Below are 25388 nucleotides of genomic sequence, written 5' to 3'. Positions count from 1 at the left end.
AGTCTGCAGCTGTTTTAAAGTGTTACGACTTTGCTTGGCGGTGAATAAATTAAAGGTTAGAAAAAGTTGATATATATGTCATAGTGTACAGAGTTGTTGATTCCTCTTCACCCAATCTACGTACTATAAAGCGGTTTTAAGCGTGGACATAAGGTGATCCCAGTAGGGTTAGTTAGGTGTCGTGATTGTTGACGAAAATAATTTTGCGTGTCACTGCCACTGGTCTGACAGCCCTGTTCACTCCCATTCGTCATCTGGACAGTTTTAGAACATGGGGCTTTTTAGCCGCGATCTTTTATGATAAAAGTAGCTAATTATTTAGGAGTCAGTGAGCGACTATAGAATACTGAGGTAATAAATAATTGAATCCTTAGCCCTGAAGTAACCCGGAACCCCCGTGTTTCAACATTCGACGCATCGATTGCCTCAATATCTGGGACATTTCAAATAATCACACCCCCTATTGTAAACAAGTAAGCTTTTCAGGACTGCTCAAGCGTTGAAAGAGGCCACTTTCAGCAGATACCGTTGTATTAGTCTTCTAGCTTTCGACAACTAAATAGAATTCGTTGGATTTGAACCGAGGTTACTGAACTGGTCATTGGAGGGCTCTTCTAGTGAAGTGCGCACATTTCTCTCCAGCAGTAAGTACTGCATTGCTGAGCACTGAGCGAGAGTTTGCGCATGCGCAGATCCCTTTAAAGCTTGCTTCTCGGCATATTTAGGTGATGACGTACTTTCTGGGGCAGCTTTATATCGCCCGGATGATAGCGTTCTCGTAATACAGTTAGTGGGCTGGTGCGATGTGTGTATACCTTGTTATTTAGGAAGGTGTGATGACTTCAAGTTAAAATGGCAAGGCAGTTTATATCGAAAAATGGTGCGAAGCAATACATGTGTCTGCTGGTAACAGCCTTAAATGTGGTGCTACCAGAAAGGTACATGTGTGGACTCTCACTCATAATACGCAAAGTGTCGTTTTATACCGGGTGTATAGCTAGTCGTTGACACTCACCTTATGGTTCATCTACTATTGCACCTAAAGAATATATAACACCTGTTGATCGCACTGACAGAAGGCATAACTAACGTTCCTCTCTCTATCGAACTTGTTTCTTTTGTTCTAGTTTTCATGTGTGAGAATATCAGTAAGCAAATTTTTGCTTGGGTGTATTTCTTACTATGTAATTATATATATTGAAGTAGTCAGAGATTAATTGAGAACCGTGTCGTCAGTGCTCTGTTAAACGATGTTGTGTTTCACTGCATGATGGCGTGCTTCCCGACATTTTGCGCGAGGATCTCATTAAGTGCTCGGAACTCTTGCTGGCTCGTCGCAGAGACGTGGGTGTGTGTTCAAGAGTCGCTACCACACAATCTGGGCGCCGAATTCGGAAAACATTCATCCTTGAGAATTTGTTCCGTCCGTTTACAAAATATATGTGGGAGGCGAGCTCATCTGGTAGCTATTATCAGAATCGTCTGCTATTTATCGTACCTCATTAGAAGGAAAAAGAAAAAAAAAAGCCAAACTCCAAGGGGCCTGACTGAAGAGCACCACGACGATGAGCGCTAGGGAAAATGATCCCGCGTTGGTATTGCCCTATTTTGCCCATGAAATGCATTACTGCTGAGTTACGACACCTTGCATTAGTGCTGAGGGTATTGTGGGTGTACGCCATCCCTCAGCGCACTTCGCCTTGTGAGCTTCGACTAGGGATCGCACCAGGCAATTGTTTATTGCTCTCCTGACGGGTTTGCACAGCATTCGCTTGCTTTCTATTACCTCATGACCAACGCTGTATTGCACTGTGACACTGTTTTTGGTGTGCGTTAAGAGAAATGTGCGTTTTATGCAGAGGCCTAAACTTCCTCTTATATTCAAGGACAATGGCATTTGTTGATACTTGTTTGCACCGCTAATTTTAGAGACAGCTCTGATGTTTTTGTATGCTTGCGATTCCTGTATTGTTAAAAAATGAAGGCTTGCTTTTCTCCATTAAAGTTGACTCATGTGTTTCAGTCCTATGCCTTTCTCTTAGTATTTGTTTGCATGTACCATTCGCATGCTTATAAAGCATGCAGGACCCTGTGGCGGATTCATTGCTGTTAGCTATGACACCAAGCGATGCATTTCGGATAGAAACAGGCTTTTAGGCACCACCTAAAGGCACACAGCTAGAATGTCTGTCATAAGAAATTAGCGCGAAGTTATTATTTCTACATTAATCGGCAAGACGTAATCGGAAGCTTGAGAAATGCTTAACGAGCTGAAACGACCACCGGTTTTCGTGCACAATGGACTTGTGCTACGGTGTGCTGTCGCTTCATGAAAGTTCAGAACATGTCTACACTAGCATTAGGCAGCATAATCTCTTTGAGAGAGAGCAATGAAAATAAATTATTCTTGTGCATTCGGTTGTAAGGCCCCTCAACCCCCCAGTCCACCTAGTCCTCGCTCTTCGTTTATTGTCTGGTTTATTTCTTCTGTGTTTTAATACTTGCATCGAACTTACAGATTTATGCTAATTTACATGACCTCAACATAACATCGGACTTAACAAACATATTAGTGAGAAACGCCCAGGAGACAAGAATAAAAATTAAATTATCAACCCGTAAAGACTTATGCGCAATTTTTAGCTAATATAATAACGCAAAAAAATGATATTCACACCGCTCTTTCGCCGTGGGATTGTAATTTGCATTGTAATTTGCAAGTCCATTTTGAATTGCTGCAAAGGTACCGACCTGCCCAATTGCCGTGCTCAAAAAGTTCATTTAACTCCTTAGGACAATGAAAAAGGCATGGGCACATTTTTCGCAGTCAAGAAATTTTATCTCTTTCATCTACATCACTTACAAATGATGACGGTGATTTTTGATTGTAGAACTCAATGTTTTCCGTTTTAATTCTTCCTCCTCTGATTTGCCGTTTTCAATGATGAAGAGCTCTGTGATCATATTATGTTTTGCATACCAGGTAAACGTTCCAGAGCTATGGCGGACATTATCAGGTCGTGCCCCAACTATCGTTTTTTTTTTCTTTACACAACGGCTGCGGACGTTGACAGGATGGCTCAATTCTTGCAACCTGTGTAGATTTTATACGAAAAGAACAGCGCTCAGCGTTCGCCTAAGCGGTAGGGCGTCATTCGCTTAAAAGGGCCGGCCTTAGCAGCGAACACTCTGGTCCAGCCCCGAGAAGCAAAAAGTCAGCCGCAGCCAGTTTTTTTAATCCCATTTGAGGAGCGCACGCACGATTGTACCCAGTTTCCCCAGCGCACCCCTCCCCAGTCCGTGCCACCCGGCACGCATGAAATCCCCACCGAAGCCATCAATACGGCAATGGATTCGCCTGGCAACAACCGTCCCGTTCGCCAGCGCCCCCTGCTTTTGAAACCTTTCATGGCGGCGCCGCTCGCGCGGCCCCACCGAGCAGCATTAATTCCGAGATCGATGGATAGGGCGGCGCCACGGAGGCTTCCCTAAAAGGTGACGTCACGGGCCTTGCGCATTCCCGTCGACCCCTGCGCCCGAGCAGGGATCGATGCCCTCTCCGTCTCGGGATCCGCATCCACATCCCATTCGGGAGTTCCTTCAGGGGCATCCTTTCTCCGGATCATTGTTGTCGATGCTGCACCAAGCGGTCTCATAGAGGCTAGCTATCATTTCGTGCTCGATAAATACGCCGTGTGTGGCGCTTTTCAGTTCTTGGTGTGCGAGTTGGTCTGTGTGCACTGAGCTTCGTGCGTGAGCGTCAAAAAATTGGACGAAAGCCGTGGCAGGGCCAACTGTGCGCGCGCGTACGCTTGCGCGTGATTCTCGGAGAGCAGCCGCAAGTCGACGTTAGACGAGAGCACCGCCGGCATGGAGAAGCTGCTCCTGCTCGCCTACGCGGCCATCCTCCTTGGCACGCAGTCTCTCCGTACGGCCGGAGCTGTGAAAATAGGTACGTCACAAAGCTTGATTTCTTCTTTCGCTCTTTCCTCGAGTTTGTCTTGCGTGAAGGAGGAAAGCGAAGCGCGCACAACCGGCAAGTTTGCGGCCATTGACGTCCTAAGGTTGCATGCTTCGGCAATGGCCTGAATTGTGCCATCCTGTGATATGGTTTGCCGTAGACTAGCTCAAAATACAGCAGCGCACTAATTGCTCTGTCAACAAGTTGAAAAAAGCGGCCTTCGATCAGTAACACCTGATGCTTCACTCATGTCGCCAATGAACTTGAGAGCGGTTGACCGTAATTCTGTGGTTTGAGTAACAGTTCGTCTTCTGGGAACTGAAAGCAGACTCTGTTGACCAGCATGGTAAATTTAAGGCATATGCGAGCGGCTTTATCTTGCAGAACATTTGCTTCTGCCAGCCACGCCCATGTGCTTTGGTGCGCTACTTTATACTGTAAGGAGAGCACATAACGATCTTACGTCGGGAGCAAAACGATAGAGAGTGAGAGAATGCGATTTGCAATCACAGCAGCACATTTGTCCTTTCTCCGCTAGAGGGAGACTGCTAATATTAGTCATTAAGCCTAACATTCAGCGAACGAAAACACGGCCAGACTCCTAGTTTTACTTTTCACTGCTATACCTCAGCTTTTAATTACTCGATCTCGCAATTCAAATCAAGTGACGAACTGTTCGCACAGCAGCAAAAGCAAAGATGCATACTTGGTTCTCTTATTGTCGAGCATCTCTAAGTGCAGCTTTCGAAACTCAGCCCCAAGATACAATCGACTTGAACGCATGGTCGCATTTATAGAAACGGAGAACGGAAAACTGGGCAAGTTGGTGAAGGCTATGCATTTTGAACATCGCTCATGTGTGTTGCTTGCTGTGTCTGCGTCTTTTTTTCGCATTGTTATAAAATGCATAGAAATGCATTGTCGGAATCCTGTTGTGAGTGCAATCCTTAAACAATTTAATTTCCCTGATTCCTGAGCGGGCCACTCCAAATTGATGTGTACATTGCAATGCGTCCCAGGCAGATACAGGATGCATGTTTGAGCTTAAGGTTGGATACCTATTAATTTTGAGCGTGTCAGCGCAAAAGAAACAGGGGCAGTCGATGAGAATAAATGGGCAAGAGTAGCACTCGCGTTGTCCATTTATTCACATCTGTCATAACTGCTCACCTTGCGCTAATCCACTCGAAACTAATACTGCCGTACAACTAGCCCAACTTTCCGTTCTTTTGGGTACGTATGTTGCGAGAAAGTAGACACAAGTTCCAAAGCAGCAAGTTTTTGCTTGCTACAATAGTTTGGTGTATGCAAAAACTGAAGATCCGGAAAAAAGTACATCCAGTGAGTCTCTTTCATTGTTTGCAGTGCCGATATGTTCGAACGGGATAACAGGTGATTAATACTTTAGTAGGTGATGGTGTGCGCAGAGGCTGAGAAAATTATTAGCCAAAGACAGTTTTTAAATCGTACCAGCTAGAAAAACTTTTGCCGCAATCTAACATGCCAGTTGCTTCAAAACTTGGATATTTAGAGTACGTCACTTCACAAAGTTCCCGTCACGTCACAAAGTTCCATGAAGTATATGACAGCAGAGGTTGGGGATTATAGACCTTTTCATATCTTCTTATTTTGGGCGCAGCCATATTTCCACTGGGGCTGTGCCTGCAGTGTTCTGATTTGGCGGATTTTATGCAGGCATCTACTGCAGGTGCGGAACAGAGTCCAACACGGGAAAATGCCTATAGGAAGCATCCTTTTCTGCTATCCGACAAAGTTGTCTACAGGAGATATCAAAATTATGAGGCTGAGTTCCTCACCTTGAATCCCTGAAAGATAAAAAAAAAGGAACTTGCCCAGCTCCTGCCAGGTTTTCTTCCTTCTGGGCTGTCGTCTCTGTGACGTTTTTTACAACGAAATTTCCATCACCAGCGGGTCGAAGCAGCTACTATGGCAAAAAACCTCGGAGTTTGCATTAACGCCCTCTCAAAGTTGTAAGACACTCTTTCTGCAAGGCCGCAGGCGAACACGATAGTGGCCAAGCCGATTGCAAAAGCAAAACAAGCGTGCAAAAGTTGCCGTTTTCTCGCCTACATATTTGTCTTGATGCAAAAGCATAAGAAAGCCTCACCGGGAAAAAAATATATCGTAGGTCATAAAATTCGCTCATTGGCTGGAGGGAAATAACGTAACTTTCGGTATAGGCGTCAAAAGCTCTAATGCCATCGCACTGCTAACACATAATGCAATTAGTTGTCTTTGTTATTTTTTTTTCATTGTTGACATCATGAGCAGCTGACGGTTTCACTCTCTGTCTTTGCTTGAATCGGGAGCTGCGCCACCATTAGTGTCATCATCATCATCATCATCAGCCTGACTACACCCACTGCAGGGCAAAGGCCTCTCCCATGTCTCTACAATTAACCCTGTCCCTGTCTCCAATTAACCATTAGTGTGACAACATTCTAATGTGGCCTGGGCAACATAGTAATCAAATAAGACTACTTGTTTCATGCCTAAGTGTATCTTTCCATGTCTCTCACGTAACCTAAGAGCGATAAACATGCGAACTGAACACGTTCATGTTCTGTTAACATGCGCAGCTTTAGGTAATTGAATATTACACTACTTAGAATCTGTTTCTCGAAGAACGCAGGAAAAAAGAATAAAATAATGCCGCTGTTGTGCGCAGATAAACGATACTGCTGTTTCATCACTGTTGACCGAGATATTGAAGTCAAGAATCTAAGCTTACAAACTGCTGCGAACTATGAGGAACGAAGAGCTAGGGTACTAGCCGGAGTTTCTAACGCACTTTCCTTTTTCGTAAATACGGGCGTTAGTAGTATTTTTGCTATGACTTGTTTCCCATCACATCGATGCTTATCCAACGCCAACTTTTCCTTCGTTTCAGGCGTTATACTTAAGCCAGATCTGAACATCGTGCAGTCTGCATATGAAGGTGTAATGTACAACTACAGCAACAGCAACGTCGCGCAGGAGATCAAGTTTAAAGTGAAGACCAACTTCGCTACGCTTGAGGACACCGACCTCTTCTCCACCAGCAGGACACGTAAGTAGCCATTCCCTGGTGGCACATTTTTTGTTAATTCCTTCATGCTGAACAGCGGGCTCATGTCATTTGCTAGCGCGCGGAGAGCTTAGACGCGAAGAGCGCCGCAGAGAAAAAAGATCCCTCACATTTAACCATACAGCTTATCAGCATTAGTATAGACCTGGAGAGAGAGAGAAAGAGAGAGAGAGAAAACAGCCTTACACCCAACTCGGTGTCCTACTAAGCTTTTTCTCAAGAGTGGCTAAAAGAGTATCTCAAAAAGAAAAGCAGCCCGTGAGTGCTAGTCTCTTTTTACAGTGCATCTTTTGCAACGCATAAAACATGTTTAGCAGAGAGTTACCATCACGCCTATATGGTCTGCTGCTCGGTAAGAAGAAAGAAAAATTTTGCGGTGTTTAGAGGCTCGTTAAAAAGTTCGGCATTGGGCGTAGTACTCAGGGCTGCACGGGTGAGTAACGAAGCCGGAGAGGCGGGTGATGTTAAGTAAGGCTATTTCGAACTTTATTAAATGCAGTGCTTCAGTCGGGAAACAAATATCGTAGACCCCAGCCTTTATGCGTGTTTTAATATTAAGCGCATAAGATACACTTTTCTTTGTACAGCCAACACGGGGAGATTAGGTTGGTCCACAAGTGCCTCTGACATAAGACTTGTTCATTGAGAAATCGGTCCTTTGAAGGTTCAAACTGTGGGAGCAGTTGCCTGTACGGGGCATCTTTAATTAAAGGGCTTTCGAAAGATTTTGAATCGAAGCTACCGTTTATTTGTCCATGAGCTTTTTCCTCTTCTTCTGGTTCTCCTTGCGTTCTGCAGGCTCTACCGGAGGGATCGCGGCATCACCTACTATGCTCTTGATGCTCACTCTGTTTATTAGACAGTGCGCTAGGGTTTATCTACTCTTTCTAACTTTTTTCAGCTATGGGGCTGTGAATTCGTTCTTTTCTTCCCCTGTGGAAAGGAACCACTCATTGGTCACAATGAATTTTTACTACATTCTAAACGGCTTACCGTTCGAACGATGGAAGGCAGGAGTGGATATATATCTAGGCAAGGGGCGCATGAGTGGCATAGGGGCCATTTCAGCTTGCCTACTTGTCGTTAAAATATTCAGCGCTGATTATGTTCGGCTTAGGGAAGCCTTTAACAGCACAACTCTTCAAACAGCACTGGAGCCCGTTTGTTTAAAATGGTTTTCATTGAAGAAGCCTGTTCAATGGAACTGCTCTAAATTACTCGAGTTCGTGAGATCTTTGCTTGGCACCCTTTGACATCCTTGGAGTAGCAATGATGGCTCCCGACTTCCGTGAGTTGAGAGAGGAATGGGTCCTCGACAACAAGTTTGAACATTCGCCCACGCTTGATCCAGTCTCCGCTTTCTCTCAGAGCCATTAATGACGATCCCATGCAGCGGATGGATGTAACTGAGTTATCAGAGATCCCACCTGCCGTGGTTAAATTACATAAAGTCATGGCATGGAGCACAGAAAATTAAATACGGGCATGTATGTTGTGCGTCAGGTCATATAACTGCAAAGAGTAACTTTTCGAAGGCTGAGTGCGCAGTGCTATACCAATTGTGCCGCTTTGTATATTTTCTGCGAGTATAGGAATGCTCCTGAGCGCCTGTTGTGGCCGTTCTACATATGGAGAACGGCCACAAAATGGAACATATTCACAACACAACATGGGTATACGTGTCAAGAGATCTTTGAAAAGTTTACTGTCTTTTTAAAACGGCGCATTTAAAGTGACAGAGGTAGACTGAAAAGCAAGAAAGGGCATGTTTTTCACAAAATGAACATAAGGTTTATTGAATGAAATAAAAACTTTTCTCTGTGCTGGACCACTGGAGAGGAACGAAACTTGGTTATAAAAAGACTAACAAAATGAATTTTTGTCCGTTTTAACTTGATGCATTATTTCTCACTTCTCATATTTAGATCAAGCAAATCCTTGGTATAAATCTATCATGCTCCACTTCATTAACGTCTCGTTTTGTTGTTCGCTTAGAAATGTGTGAACCTGACTTTTGAATCAAGCATAGCTAGAAGGCCTGGCACCTAAGCACATGTTGCTGCCCTCTGGATTTCGATGATGTAGCACGAGGGATGTGTTGCATGCATTCAGCGGCATGTGGTAGAATGCTGCAATATGCTCAACTGCGAAAGTTACTCATTAACTGCTGTCATAGACTGGCAAGGATAGTAAACTGCGGCCCTCCACCACTAATTTTTATTTTTGCGTTGGCATTCACAGAAGCAAATAAGTACGCCAGGAAAGAGGCTGTCGACGGCCAATGTAATCTAATGCTGCGGCTCCGCAGGCACTGGCAATTAGTCCGGTTTGTAGTGTTTGCATGGAACCAACTTTTTCTGCCTCCCTTCACATGAGGCACAGACCTGACAGTTTGTCTCGGAGCATGCTCTAATATTTCGGCCTGTTATGAGCTGCTGGTTATACTTACGTGCCAAAGAATAGTTAGGTTGGTTCCCGTTTCGGTTATCATAATTGCGTTTGCTTGTTGTGATCTCGTCGTATTCGTCGACAGTTGTCTTCAATCGCTTCCTTACGTCCGCTAGCGCCTCCTTTTTAAGTCGATCTCAGGTCCACCCTGCCTTAAGGCCACGCCTTGGCTCCAGTAATTTGCTGGCCGTTCCAACCAGCAACATTATAACCACGTTTGGCGCGCTTTTGTCGCGTCCCAACCCATGTGATTGCCAGCTGAGCGCTGGGGGCCTGCCATTCTTTTTTTGTTGACTCGCTACGTCCCAGTTGCTAGGCGACTGAGGGGAGAGGAGGAGACACGGGGGGCGGCAACAGTGCGGCCGGCCTCGCTTCTCTCCTTTCCCGCTCGTCACGTAACGCGCTCGCTTTTGTATAGCTTTGCCCTCGGGCTTTTTTCTCGCGCCCAGCTGGCTAGCGAATCGCCATGGAAACATATCGACCGCTTGATTGTTGTTAGAGCCGTTCCCTTAAGCGCGCTGCGTTTGAGTTCCTTTCGCTCACGTTGCATTTCGTTCGTGCAAGGAAATCAGGTCGCAGTGTTCTGCGCAGGTTTTGCGGAAGTTCAGATGTCCTAGTAGTCATATCTAGAGACGAAGACCGGCACGCCAGCTGGAACAGTATTTCTGAATGAGTCTGCGTGACTTTGATCATTTTCACTATGGGATCATTCTTCCTAGAAGAAAGAAAACAGAAAACATTTATTGTGGAAATAAACACTGCAATGATTTTATAAAGTCGCCTTAATTTATTCTTAGGGGGATTATATGGCCAACGCCAAGGTGTGCTGATTTCATGGGGATACGTGTTAGCATCCTATTATTTCATTTGTCTCTCTTCCACCAATAACTCCCAAAAAACATTAATTGTTTTGCTTTAAACCGAATCTGACAAACGATGGCTTTCAAGATGCCGTATTTCACCTGGAGCGGTCGGTTTAGAACGCTACTGTCTTGCTGCACCTCACAAGCTTGACTGCCCGGATTTTATTACGCATGAATGCGTCCACTCGATCTCACAGTTTTCATCAAGTGCAACGGGCACTTAACGCAGGCGTCACTGTGTCCGCTACTAGTGGATTTCAAGCTCTTCATTCTAGCACTCGTGTTACGGTGACTAGTAAAACGCCCGTTCTTGATGAGCGCTTATTGTGGCATTAAGTGACGTGATGTTATACGGTATTATTCAATGCGACTGCTATGATTGTGTCATGAAAAACAAACAAACTATGTAACAACTTTCCCGCCTAGAATAAATGCGAAAGGCTAATCGCCTTAGCACAGGGTCGTTACGATGCAGCCCGCACAAGTACATTTTTTTTTTCTACTGTGTGGCAACGTTGCAAAGAAAAAATAAGTGGGCTTGCTAGGAAACAATATAAGAGTCCTAACTGTTCCTGCCAGTGTATAGGGTTTCTGCTTTTAACTACTGCAATGAGGAGCTATGCCGAGACGGAAATTCATGCTCTACAGAGGACAGAATGCAGCTCTTAGCTGTGAGAACGCCGCATGTTTTATCATGCACTTCTGTCGGACTTCGGAAGCAAACAATGCCTGTTTGATAGAAATTGAGGATGACTGCAAAAGGGCACTCTCGCTGCCTCACAGATCGGCGAGCACCTGAACTATCCCGCGGCAGGAAACAGATTACAGAATAGCGGTGCGGTGTCACGTAGGACAGATCATGCAGAGAAGAGAAGGAATTTAGAGCCGGTAGGGGTGGATTCTGTTTAATTCTGCAAGACGCAATAGAGCAGTCATTTGTAGATACGAGGTTGGGGAGTGTACTGTGAAGGCACTCCAAAGCCACGAATGTAGACCAAGGATTATATTCAACTTGTAGTCACCTAAACAAATATCCATCGATTAAACCAAGATGTCCGTTTAGGTTCAACCAAAAGAAGTAAATAAAAATGCGTTGTAAAGTCATCTGGAAGTTCTACTCTCATTATTCATACAAACCCTATTCCGGCCACGGTGCACAGGAAATCAGATAACTGATTCATTCCTCCTGTGTCGACGGCGCAGTGTGCGACCAGCTTCGTACCAACGTGACAACGGTCGTCGTGTCGAGCACGTCGCACTCGTCCCTGGCGCTGCAGTCGTTGTTCAAGAACACCAACGTGCCGTACGTGGCCACCTCGTACCAGGAGCACTGCAGCGTGAACGTCGGCGGCAACCTCAACCTTCCGTCGGCTGACTCCTTGGGCGTCTCGTTGCTGCCGGACTACCTGCCGGCCGTCGCCGAGATGGTCGACCACATGGGCTGGCCCGGATTCGTCTACGTCTACGACTCCGAGAACGGTATGCCTTCTGGCCATATGGTCTTCTCCACACACTCCTGGATGAATGTGTTCTTGCTTATTGCCAATGCAGGCCTTAAATCGGCCCGTGGTCCCTATGATTATTTTAACTAATGCGTTGTACTACTGTTTTGCTCTTGATAGGACTTAACACCGCTAAGTCGGAGAGTGTTCGCAAGAGATTTCAAAAAAAAAAAAGTAATGAACAGCTATCGAGTGTGTACGGAAGAACCCTTGAATGCACTGGATCCAGAAATGCTATTTTCAAGAGTGTCTGCGAATTTCAACTCAAATTGCATGTGGGGATCGGACAGAGATGGGAAGGCTGGCTTCAGCAGACATATTCTATAGTGCTAGCGTGCAGGACTACATAATTAATTTGACTCGCAGTCACCATGTGGTGTACTTGATTTTTCTTTTACCCCTCTCATATCCGAACACATGTTCTTTAATATGAAGCAGCAGGAATATGCTAACTCAACACTCTGTTTGGGTCATAATAGAATGGTTCAAGGGGCACAGCACTATTAATTGCGCTATTCGATGTGAAGTGAGAATGAAGTACATTCGCCTCACCAGGTTTCCACTTCTGTCGCCACCCAGGTCCTTCCAAGCTGCAGCGATTGCTGAGCCACACGTACCGGAACCCCGTGATGGTTCGCTTCGCCAAGCGCATCACCAACAGCAGCGACGCCAACGACTTCCTGCGCATGCTCGAGACCACGGACAGGGAGAGCCGCAAGCACGTGCTGCTCGACTGCCGCTTCGACGTGGCACGCAGGATCATCGTGGACCACGTGCGAGACATATACATGGGACGCCGGAACTACCACTTCTTCCTCGTCAACCCGGTACGCTCAAGAAGTGCATGAAATCATAACTTGATAGATACGCTCGGAAGTATTGCGGGCTGTCTCCTGTCCAGGGATGTGAACGGGAAGGAAGCTTCATGTTGCAAACTTTGGGAAGTCCTGTTCCAGCAAGCCCTGACGCGCTTTGTTGCAGAGTTCCTTTTCGTTTTCAATTTTCGGTAGAATCTCAATCGTGTATCGCCTTCTCATTCCGAGCAATGGGGATCGCAGAACACTGTCACATTCGCAGAACACTGTTACATTGATATCATTTCATCCATCATTAGGCTATGCAAAACGCTATTGAGCTAATTTTCAGGTGCAGCCGGTTCATTCCTAATGATTATCCGACAGTAGACTGTTGAATATAAGAGGAAAAGCCTTCTAGAAATAGTTTTTCGCCTTTTCCGTTACTGAAATTTTTGGCCCTGAATATGCCATGAATATGTTAGTTTAAAGAGAGGACTGTCTTTTAAGTAATCGATGGGTAAATACGGAGAGAAAAGTGCATGCTTATTGGGTATGCTTTTCATAAACTAGTGAATAAAATATTTTAAACGCCAAGAAACACCAAGGCCATTAGTGTGGCTGCTATTTTAAATGCAGGTGAGCCTGAGCACATATTCGTCGGTGTGAGTTCCCTTACGCACTCACTGCAGGTTGTGAACGAGCTCACGTACGACAAGATCGCCGAGTTCGCAGCCGTCAATATCACCGCCCTGCGTCTGGTCAGCGAGGACGTCTCCCAGCAGTCATCCCTGGACCCTTCGCAGGAGCCCAGGGAGAAGAAAATCACGGTGTGTGCCTCTCTCCCTACGTGAAATGCCTTCTTATTGCAGACACAAATAGAACACAAGTCAAAGAGCTCCTATTCCTCAACGCTTTGCAGCATTGTAGACGAAGTGCGCCATTAGCGCCGGAAGGGAGTGGTACCAGCATTGTGCCATAATGCGATGCGCAAGACGGGAGTCTAGATAGATGGTTTCATGTTTCCAGGCGAAAAGTCATGCAATATAGCTTTCCATATCTACAAATGCTCAAGAGTACACTCTAAACACCAATACACTTATATGGGTGTAAAAAGAGAATAAACTGTCCTCTGGCGCACACCCGTGCGCTATAGGACAGTTTACTCTTTTTTTTTTTCACCTTTCTGTTTATGGTGGTACAATTAACGAGCTTCCCAGTGTTTATCTCACTCACATGATATAAGTTCCCTATCGTATCCCCCGTGCAGCTAGAAGAGGCGCTGATCCAGGACGCCGCGTCCCTCATCGTGAACACGTACAAGGAGCTGAAGCTTCGCAGCTTGGTGCCCCATCGCTACTCGTACATCTTCGAGGACCACGAGGACGACGAGGCCCTGGCTTCGGGCAGGAGAGACGCAGGAGCGGCAGCCGTGCTGCAGCCTCCGCGGCTTGAGGCTGAGCTACTCGAAGAAGGCGCACCCGAGGCGATGCCGCAGTCTGACGCCCCCTACCAGGGCTCCGGCTGCGGCGAGCGGCCGTCGGTGCCACAGGAACTCGGAGAGATCATCACCAGGAACTTGAGAGAAGTAAGGGTCTATGGGGTTTGACGCCCCAGAGCAACTAGGGCTAAGAGGGACGCCGTTGTCAAGGGCTCCGGATGATTTCAACCACCTGGTGCTCTTTAATGTGCGATGACATCACACACTACACGGGCCTCTAGCATTTTGCCTACATCGAAATGCGACCTATGCGACCGGGATCGAACCTGTAGCTTTCGGGTCAGTAGCTGAGCACCATAGCCACTGAGCCAGCGAGGTGGCTATGGCATCATTTGCACACTTGATAACTTACCGATATTGGATACTGTGCAAGGTGTCCCGTTTTCGCTACTGTCTAGATAGAAATAAAAAAGAAATTCCTAGACATTATGTCTGGCGCTCATGTTGCAGAAGCATTTTCGCTCACTGCCACTATGGATTCCGTGATAGGAGCCCGTGATAGCGGTGAAAGCAGCCACGTGTTTGGAACAGGCCAAATTGTTGTTTTTGTTGTCGTTAGTAAACATTTACTTGAAGCCTTTTGCGGATGTTAACCCCCCCCCCCCCCCCCCCCCCCCCCCGACATCAGACCAGCCATCGGGGTTGTGAATTACATGGGTCCGTTATATTTTTACAAAGAATGTCGATATGTCGAACATGAAATGATCTAGCAGGAACTCGTGACAACCTTTTTTTAGAAGATGTAGTCGAGTGAGGATGAGTCGACCAAGAGATAATGGTTGGACGCGGGGACATTTCTTTTTTTTTTTTCACCAGTTTAGTAATGGGGCCACTTCCGGCAGGCTTATGCGTGTGCTGTGTAAGGAAAAACAATTCACTGAGAAACAGATAATTATTTTCTCTGCACCATGTTTCTGCGTTAATTATACCCCTATTTTTTCACGGTGCAGGATAACAGGGTCCGTTCTTCAGATTAATATTTGTCAGTAGGCAGGTTTGTATGCGTGGCTCACTTCGTATCCATAACCGCTGGCGAGATCTCAGGACACTCTGCGGCCCGATTCACGAGATGCTTAGAAATGACTTGTTTACTGCAGATGACAGCGAACTGAATTTTTTTTTCTTTATTTGTTCCTCAGACAGTGTCTAAGAGGAGGCCAAGGCTAAAGGCTAAGAGCCTGACGAGGCCCTGGCCCCTTGTACAAATACAATTTCAGAGGGAGTCGCTGAAAAATATTTCTGTGCATGTGTATTTCCAGTAATGTGAAACGTGCAAGCTTTGCCAGACGATTTTTATTTGTTTTCATTTCTTTTCGGCTTCAGATTTGGGGGCTGTGTAAAGTACTAGCGCAAAAAAATAAATAACCGTGCCAGGGCTGCGCCTATAGCAAATGTGTTCCGAAGATGATTGATATGTGCTATTCTTTTTTTTTCTTGGCGAGAATGGCACTGAAGGTCGCATTTTTTCCGCCGTCTATTCCAGAGAAGTTTCCAAGGACTGACCGGCCCCATTCGCTTCACATCGGATGGATGCAGGATTGACTACAAAGTGCATATTGTTCAGTTAAACACCACGAACGAAGCGTTCAAGGTGAGCGGTAATAAAGCTCTCGCATTTATTTTTAGTGCCAAGTTTTCTAGGTTTTTTGCTGTGAGCCCGGTATTTTTTGTTAAAACACTTCTCATACTATCTTAATTTACTCCTTGCTGTACATACTAACCATTTTCGTAAACTGCATTATAATATCCTAGTATCCAGTGCAGAAGATATTGCGTGAATGTTAGGAGTGGTTGTGTATCTTTCTTGAAAGTGCCAACGTCGCATGAGAATTTGCGGGCAAAAAGCAGCCTCCTAAGTCATTATCATGTCCCGTCTGTAGTGTTAGAAAACAGGTAAATGGAAACAATAGCAAAGCGCGAAAAGAAATCATGAACATGACGCGCTGAGAAATGACTACTGTTAATTAATAAGATGGGTATAAATTTCCGCCGACTTATACTGTGGGCACTGACGCTCGAAATATTACTTCACGTTTTTTACAACTGCATGAAATTTGAAGGTATTAATATGAGACTCGACAATAGAAGTGTTTTTGAACCGCTTAAAAGTGTTTTGAGCGGTTTTTGCGTTATAATTATTACGATATCGTTTAGCGCTCCTACACGCCACGATACTTTGTTTTGCTAGCCGTGTCAGGTTTAACAAAACAGGCATGCAACGTTTTGTTTATCGTCCGTCACAGAACCATGAAGATTCATCTAAAAGTGGCTTGTGCGCTATGAGCTAGCTTCTCAAAAAAAAAAAACACAAAGGAATGAGTCTGTATTGTTATTAAACTGCAAATTTAAAGAACAAGAACTTGCTCAAAAACACTCCCAGCTTATTCTTTTCGGTACGCAAGCATATAGCCTAAACGCTTTCAAGCAGTTATATAACGAGTGGTCTCGGCCAGTTTTAAAATAGACCGAAATTACCGGTGTAATACAGCTGTCAGTGTCAGACGCTCGGAACTTTTGTGCTTCTACTGCAGGTGGCGGAGTGGTCTGACACCAAGGGGTTCGAACCCGTGGTCAAGCCTCCAAAACCTCTTGTCAACGAGACAGAGGAGCTGAACAAGGACAGGGTGTACCTGGTACAAAGCGTCCTGGTGAGACAGCATTTTGCACGCTGCTTTCGAGAAATGCATGTCCAGTGCTTGTGCCTCAGTGCCTGATTATGTTGGTGGCTCCGTTCTGGTGATTCATTACAGCTCCGCTCACAAACCAGCTTTAATTTTTTTTTTCAAACTGCGACCGGGGGGGGGGGGGGGGGGGGGAGGTCGGTTGTTTTTAGTGACTATTCATTAACAAAAATAAAAATGTTAGGAAAAGATCTTGCTAGCAGCTGCACTGCCATCGAGGGGTCGTTGAATGCATGAAACGAAATGACTAAAATTTTATAAAATTTCTTGTGTGTGCATGTCGATTTATATTGTGAGAACATGCCTCTTATTTTCAGGCAGAACATTCTAGAAGCTTTAAAGTATATAATATCGATATTAAAAAATCTCGTTTTGGAAACCGCTTCGCCATGCTTGGTGTAGATGTTCAGTGGTGATAGCGTAGCACACAGACATAGTTCAAGAGTGCTAACAACTGAGTTTGTCTTGTCCTCATCACTGTATCTAGTATAGGTAACGAGATCCATGGCGAATAATTCCAGGACAAACCGTACCTGATGGTAAAAGACTCAGTGGATGGGCCTGAACGCATCGGAAATGACCGCTACGAAGGTTACTGCAAGGATCTGATGGAGGCCATTGCCAAGGAGCTGCAGATCAAGTACGAACTCAGGGCCGCGGAGGAGACGGTGTACGGCCGTCGAGACCACAAAGTCCAGGGAGGATGGACGGGGCTCATCGGCCAAGTCGTACGAAAGGCAAGGTTTAATTGTTCATCCCGCCTCGCAATGCATGCAAAACGCGGGCAATTGCAGTGTGCGTCCCTGTTTATAGAGAACAGCAAACATATTTAGGCACCATGATCTGCATTAATGAGCAGGTAACACTCAGTGAATTTTTTTGAAAGCCAACTCGAAGAGCACCATGATTTAGAGAGAGAGAGAGAGAACATCGGTATCTTGAAAAAAAAAATAATTTTGTTTATTTAGCAGGCTTTCAGCAGCGGGCTATGTGTTATTCCCTTTGTTGGCCGCAAAATTACAGCCTGCAGCCAAGAGTAATAGAAGAGCAAAAAATGGCAGTTACCTTTTCATTTTGATACGAATAGCACAATAGACATCACCCTTTATGCGAAAATACGGATTGTGTAAAAAAAAAAAGAAATCCCCAAAATAGCAGCGCCGCTCTATCAAGCAACAGCTGCACTTGGGATTTGTGTTCCTTGCACATCTGTGCTCTTTTTGAGTGACAAGGATTGCGTTTGTTTCCTTTAAACTGCGTGGCGTCGAACATTTCTCTCTTCTGGTTACAATCCTGCACACTATGAACGTTCTTTTGGAAGGCTGCGAATCACGTTTGAAATTCATAATAGGTAAACCAAAACTTGTACGTTTTTAAACCTGCTTTTCCTCAATACTACAACGCTGCCGCGTCATCGAGAAAGTTGGTCGTTAGGTGAGCCCCCTCCAAGACGTATTTTTCTTCCACAGTGATGTATGGTTCACTGTACGTGATGAATTAGGCAGCGGGCTTAAGTAGCAGTAAAAAAACAAAACAAGAAAGTTGTCGTGGCGTAAAACAAACTATAACGGGGCAAATATCGCCGGAGACAAGTAATGAGAACGAGGCGTAGGGGTGACGATTGGTTTCCCGTGTGCATTTGCAGCCTTGCTAGCTCTACTCCTGCAACTCATAACAGCCTTTATTTTTTAATATTCACTGAGCTGGTCAACCACGAGTGCGAAATGTGTACTTCTCCCCCAATGTGAATGAATGGATCCACTATGAATGAATTTCAGCTCAAGTTTAGCGCTGTCTGTGCGTTCTTCCGTTTTCGTGTGAGCTCTTAAGTCGTTTGTAGCCTTCAATATTCCTTCTGAACTTACCCAATATCTAATATCAATGCTCAAGCAACGATTTCAATCTATGCCGTGGCGAGCAGGAGGTGGACATGGGCGTCGCGGGCACCCGTGTGACAGCCGAGCGCCGCGAAGCGGTGGACTTCAGCCAGCCCTTCATGGAGAGCGGTACGGCGGCGCTGGTGTTGCGAAGAGAGCCCGTGCTGGGCCGCGGTATGCTCACCTTCCTGGCGCCCTTCTCGTTCGAGCTGTGGATCTTCTTCGTGTCCGGGCTGGCCATCGTGATGCTCGTCATGTTCCTCGTGAGCTTCTTCACGGCCCGCGCCTCGGCCGCCCACGAGAAGCCAGGCGTCGAGCGCCACACCTCGGGCACGCTCTTCAAGAGCCTCTGCTACACGCTCGAGGCGTTCACGCCGCACTACATTGACTCGTACTACGCCAGGTGAGCCTCCCTTGACTGCGAGCGGAGCGCATGCGAAACCCGACCACTATGAGAATGAACCGACGCGACGGTTTGCTTGCTATAACCTGTTGCTCTTTATGGCAGCTTATAAACCCCACTGTGCTTGTGCTGCAAGGTAGAAGAAGAATTAACTTGATAGCGCATTATTCATTGGGGCGCTCTTAATTTATATTGCTTGCTACATATTAAAAAAAAAACACTAGTCGTTGTTAAGAAGTGGCGCGCTATGTCAGACACTTTTACTCTGGTGTCCTGCATTTCACTGGGCTTCCGGTTTTGTGTGAGCGTGCAACTCTTCTCAGTATCCGTGACTTTCGAGTGGGTGCAATCCCTATTCTTGACCAGAAAGGTCGTCCCGAGCAGAATAGGCAAAAATTGTAGTAAAGGTCCACAGACTACATTAGCGCTCGATAGGCTTAATTTTCTGGTGCTCTGTTAACGTCCTGAAAGTAGAACGAGGGCTTTGTCACCAATGGTGGCGCGCCTTGCTGCAAGGCTACCGCAGCTCGTAGTTTGCGGCATATTTTACTAAAACTTCGTTGAAAATGCAGAGAAGATTACGGCGCCCACGCGCTGTTCACAGCTTTGTATTTCTTGGCAATAACAGTGTAAATGAGCAAACTCTACATTGAATTTGGTTCAGAACATGTCCCCCTATTTTTTGCTTCTTGATTTGTGTTCAGGTCCGAAAGTCATTCAGTAAAAATTCTAAACTTTCTTATATGACTGTTATTACCAAACTTTTCGTACAGTGATATTATAGTTTGATTATATTTTATCGAAAGTATCGGAGGTGAAAAGATATTGCGGATAGAAATGCTGCTTTTTTGCCGCGAGCAGGTCCATTGCCGGGCGGGTGATCGGAAACGTGTGGTGGCTTTTCGTGGTCTTCGCCTTTTCGGCCTACACGGCTAGCCTTATCCCTTTCCTGTCCACCGAGACGGTGTCCCGACGACTCGTCAGTGTCGACGACCTCGCAGACCAGACAGCCGTCGAATACGGATTCACCAGAGATTCTTCAGCCAGAAACTACTTCGAGGTATGCAAAGCCCTTCAGGGTTCCGGAGTAATTAGTTATGCCTTTCTATGCCAATACACTCTTCGCTGTTCTTGAAAATCTTCAGGACAGTAATTTACGCCACTCTTCACAACTTCTACTTTTCCCGATGTAACCATTACCATTTTTGCTGCTGCAACCTTTGCTGCAATTATAACGGAACCGTCCCCAAAACTAAGGCTAGAAAAAGTACAGGATGTAAGTTGTGGGAAAAAGCAGTTAAAACTTTCAGTGCTGCTAAAGTGACCCAGACTAATCGCGTAGGAATGTTCAATATTTCATTAAGAACATTACAACACAACGGGCAAATCTATGAATAATAGAAACTGAAAACGCTGCGCGGCTGTTAGGGAGAAATAAAACTTTTCTGGGACACCGAGTAAGGTGTCAAGACACCCATGCAGTACAGGTCTACTTCAACCATGAAGTACAGCTGTTTTGAGCAGAGAATCGGAGACAACAGCTACGCCAGAGTGTTTGAATGCGCCGGCGGGCAACTGTGCGTGCCTTAGCTGGGAGAAGAATATGAAACGAAGACGGACACTTTGTAAATGGACGCGTGCTTTGATGGACATGTCCCTGATCTTTTGCGTCTTCTTCTTTGGCCCCACTCGCTAAGTGCTTTCATTAATTGCATTCACTGAGGACTAATTCACTTGCGCTAGTTTCTTTTGGCGCATGCGCTTCTAGCGTGGAGTGTTTCGTAACACAACGCCGCTGTTTCGCCTCCGTCGCAGAACCCGAACCTCAATTCGAGCGTGCACAAGCGCATGTGGGAGACCATGAACAAGAAGCCTAACGTGTTCACCGGCTCGGACGGCGAGGGAATCGAGCGGGTGCGCTCGTCGAAAGGCCGCTACGCCTTCTTTATGGACGCCAACAAAGTGGATTATGTGAGCAGCCAACGACCCTGCGACACGGTCAGGCTGGGCGAGCCGTTCGGCCGACGGCACTTCGCCGTGGCGTTGCCCAAGGACTCCGCCCTCAGGTATAAACGCTGTCATGTGCGTTAAACAGCACTTTCTTTTGATGGAACCGTGTATATCAGACTTCAAGACGACGCGTTTGAGAAGCGTAGGGTTTGGTTTGGTTTGGTTTATTGGGGTTTGACGTCCCAAAGCGACTGAGGCTATGAGGGAAGCCGCAGTGAAGGGCTCCGGAAATTCCGACAACCTGAGATTCTTTAACGTGAACTGACATCGCACAGTACACAGGCCTCTAGAATTTCGCCTCCATCGAAATTCGACCGCCGCGGCCGGGATCGAACCCACGTCTTTCGGGTCAGCAGCCGAGCGCCGTAACCACTTAGCCACCGTGGAGGGGTGAGAAGCATAAGGTGAAAGAATGCTCTTGGTAGCTCTGGCGATAATGGCACTCCACTCTAATTGTTATGATCGTCAAAGCTATACAGCACCTGCTACAAAGCTGAGCTCGGGAGACCTTTCCAATGGCGGTGATTCCGCGGCAACGCAGCCCATTGCCTCCCTCCTTCCTTGTTTCATCGCACTCTTTTTTTTTTTTTGCTCTGCTTGTTCTACAGTCCCACGGATTTCTATCGGTTCTTTTGTCCAGCTTTTTGTCCATTGTACGCGTAACACATTTTGCCCATGATTACGTCTCCTTATTTTTTTACTAACTTGACCAGTCGTGTCTTCTGCACAGGCCAGTTCTGTGATCCGTAATGAGCGTTTGACGTGACGGGAAATGGCTGCCCGAACGTTCGCCGCTGTTTCCAGGGGTGGACGCTGCTTGTGACATTGAACACTGTTCTCTGTCCACACGTGATGAAGCAGTTACGGTGGTCTATGCGGTCCATAAGCTTCAGTGTCATGTGTTTAACTGGGAGGTGCATACACACGTGCGCATACATCAAATAATCACTGATAAAACCTCAGTTCTAGTCGTGAAAGTGCTGTGGATGTCTCTCTCATCTCACCTGATGCAGGAAGCCACTGGACCAAGCAATTGCAAAGCTTACGGAGAGTGGAGAGCTGGAAAAGCTAAAGAACAAATGGTGGTCCGAGAAATCCGTCTGCCATGTACCCTTAAAAAAGGTAAGCCTCGTTTGGAAATAAAAGCAGCTCACATTTGGTTCCTCCCGAGCTTTACATTTACTCCGACACTTCCCTTCGCTCTGTCATCATCATCATCATCATCATTCTGACTACACCCACTGCAGGGCAAAGGCCTCTCCCATGTCTCTCCAATTAACCCTGTCCTTTGCTAGTTGCCGCCACTGTATCCCCGCAAACTTCTTAATCTCATCCGCCCACCTAACTTTCTGCCGTCCCCTGCTACGTTTGCTTTCTCTTGTAATCCACTCCGTTACCCTTAAGGACCAGCGGTTATCTTGCCTTCGCATTACATGCCCTGCCCAAGCCCACTTCTTCCTCTTGATTTCAACTAGGATGTCATTAACCCGCGTTTGTTCCCTCACCCACTCCGCCCTCTTCCGATCTCTTAACGTTACACCTATCATTTTCCTTTCCATAGCTCTGTAACGCGCACTAAATGGCTCCAGTGAGGAAAGCCGCCTGCATTCCCTAAATCATTTTTGTTTGAAGTATGTTCTGAGCAGCTATATTCATCTTCTGCACTATTAGCTTTGACTGTTCGCTTTGGTTTTGTGAAAGAAATACGCCAGAAGTTTCTTTTTCGCACGCAGCGCAATTCGAGGCTACTTCAGAGTCCAAAGTGGTTCGCTCGTTTGAGGCGGGAGCCATTAAGATACCAGATCAGTTTTGAGAGACCGTCTGTAGGTGCTTGAAACTTAAAAAAAAAAAACATAGTTGAGGTCATACGCTTGCTCATAGACATTGGACACCAGCAACACGTAGTCGTCCACATTCAGCAACTTATCCGGATGAATAAGGTGCGGTCATTGACCGGTAGAGGACAAATGCCTCGTGCTATACCCCACGCTCAACTCTTCACATGGTTGGTGGCCCGAAAGTTGTGAGGTGGGAATAGAAATTGTTGAAGGGAAGCGGGCAGCGTGGCAGTCGTTTCATCTAAAACGGAACACCAACGCAGGCCATGAATTGGTATGCCTCCACTGCAAACCACTGGCTTTAGTTGAAACGTATGACTCATGCTAATGTCTCCTCCGCAGGAGCGCCTTGTGATGCCCTTAGAGAACTTCTTGGGCGTGTTCTTCATCCTGGGAGGAGGAGTGGCGCTGGGCCTTCTCGTGGGATTCATCGAGATCGTGTACCGCGCATGCGCGCGTAGTTCCTCCTGTGCCAAGGTACGCCACAAGAATCAGTGTTTAGCAGCACGTACATCCTTTCACAAAAATTTTTTATTATTTTTTATTTCACTTTTCTACACTTTGATTACAAAGGCTGTTCGCTAGCAAATGACAACTATTCTGAGTTTGTACAGTTCCTCGCTCCGCAATGTCATGTGAAATATCCAAGCAATTTTCACCTTGAGAAAATAAAAGGTGGATGAAGAACCTATTTCATGCACACGTCTCCACAAATGTCAGACAAGGCACAGGTGAAGGCACCTACTGGTTCCGGACTACTAATTAATTAATTTATTCTCAGGCCAATGCGCCAGTTGCAGGCGCTTATTTCCTGAAGAAAACGAAAAGAAAGCATAATAGATTTTTTAAACCTATGCGCCCTCTCCTTTTCCTTTTCATTTTAACTCTTTTATTCAAGCGGTAGTTTGGCGCTGGTGCGAGTCAGTCTAGGCCTAATATAGAACCTGTCTTTGTTGTCTGCTTCGCGCACTTATTTGTGGCAATTATTAGGCAATAAGAGAAACTATCCCAAGGCAAAATTTTTGTTGAAGGCGTAAACCTTGTGCTTCGTAGTGCGCAACGTTGCAGCCGGGGGTATCTAGCAAATAATAGCGCAAGAAAAATTTTTGTTCCTGTGTTATCCCGTTGATCCTCTACTTCCCTCTCACACTGTGGCAGAATGAAAATTCAAGTGTGCTTACACTTCCACGGACACTGTGTCAATGCTGAAATTAAAATTCGCTCAGAGAGCGATTTTTTCCCCCCAGGCATCGCATTAATGCAAATATAAGCAATTGCGTTTTTGTGTTACTGACCTTGATACCAAAAATGTGTTGAGAATCGAAGCATGCTTGAACTTGGGAGTTTGCCTTCCTTTTGCCATTACGGTCCACAACGGTAGCCAGAAAGCAAGCGCCATTTAAGATCTCGCGTTTAAACGACGGAACAGTCGCATCGACCCCGCAGCTTTGACTATATCGCGTTTGAGCATTTTGTTTATAATCATTCATGGGAGACCCGTTACAGTGAAGCATCTTTTTAGCCCCTGCGGAAAATCACGTTCAAGTCTTTCGCACAAAAATTTTGAAAATTAGAAGATTGTAAGAAATTGTTGTGGAAATATTGAACGTAATGGTCCATTTTTGTGATATGTTGCAAAATAGTTCTTTTTTGAAGTGTTTCCATCGATGGCATGGAACAGTTAAGACTGCCATAGAAAACCAATGGGGAACGCTTTTGACGGTAGCAAAAACGTTAATAGAAGAAAAATGTAAGACTGCTGTTGGGATATATTGATTGTTATATTGTAATCTTCTATTATATGAAAAAAAAAAAACGTTTACCGCTCAAAAATGTTTTTGTCCAGAATTGCTGGGTATGATTCGGCTCAAAACACTGAGATTGAACAAGCCACCTATCTCGCGGCTTTAACCCTTTAAGTACACTACCTAGTGGCGACAGGACCCAAAGCAAAAATTGTGAAAAGGACCGCGCATCAAATATGCACCAGTGTGATGTTAACATGCTCTTTGCAGGGAGAATGTCCGGAGGGAGCACCGACGGAGGAAGCCCAGATCCCCGAAAAGGAGTTCATCGACCAACCACTGGCCTGCGCATAACTGGCGTACGACGGTCGCACGGCAATGCTGTCACCTGTGATGCTGACGCCACGGAGGCCACGTCCTAGCATTTATGACACATTTAACTGTGAGCCCCCGTTAACGACGCCATTCATGTTTTCTGTTGAACCGTATCCCCTCTTAACACTCACTTCGTGTACCTTCTGTTATTGTCGACTGGCATCTTCTCTTTCTCCGTACTTCTGGTAACTGTCTAGATGCCTCGTGCGAGATTTGATTTCGGCATGGTAAGATAAATTTAATCGGAAACGATTTTTACTTCCCAAAAACATTAAGATGTCTTAGACTGGCTTCGAATGATT

General features: G+C 45.8%; 1 protein-coding gene across 1 annotated transcript; it reads left to right on the top strand.

Moving 5' to 3' along the window:
• The first annotated feature begins 3622 nt into the window (after positions 1-3622).
• Positions 3623-25162, top strand: LOC149372560 (glutamate receptor 1-like). Its single transcript, XM_089586650.1, has 15 exons — positions 3623-3952; positions 6873-7031; positions 11564-11839; positions 12442-12689; positions 13349-13486; positions 13927-14244; positions 15641-15748; positions 16689-16805; positions 17360-17575; positions 18760-19118; positions 19980-20178; positions 20934-21184; positions 22142-22250; positions 23309-23443; positions 24982-25162. The coding sequence occupies exons 1-15, from the start codon at positions 3871-3873 to the stop codon at positions 25063-25065; spliced, it is 2799 nt and encodes a 932-aa protein (XP_089442776.1). The 5' UTR covers positions 3623-3870; the 3' UTR covers positions 25066-25162.
• The last annotated feature ends 226 nt before the right edge of the window (positions 25163-25388 follow it).

Source organism: Amblyomma mixtum, chromosome 1, assembly GCF_055824585.1.
Source record: "Amblyomma mixtum isolate Tamu chromosome 1, ASM5582458v1, whole genome shotgun sequence".
Classification (NCBI taxonomy): domain Eukaryota; kingdom Metazoa; phylum Arthropoda; class Arachnida; order Ixodida; family Ixodidae; genus Amblyomma; species Amblyomma mixtum.
The sequence above is the reverse complement of the archived record's forward strand: the minus strand, read 5'-3'. Positions and strand labels throughout refer to the sequence as shown.

Coding starts and splice junctions, on each gene's coding strand:
- LOC149372560 (XM_089586650.1), top strand. CDS start 3,871: ATGGAGAAGCTGCTCCTGCTCGCCTACGCGGCCATCCTCCTTGGCACG. Junction 11,840..12,441: donor CGTCTACGACTCCGAGAACG/GTATGCCTTCTG, acceptor GTCGCCACCCAG/GTCCTTCCAAGCTGCAGCGA. Junction 20,179..20,933: donor CAGCCAGAAACTACTTCGAG/GTATGCAAAGCC, acceptor CCTCCGTCGCAG/AACCCGAACCTCAATTCGAG.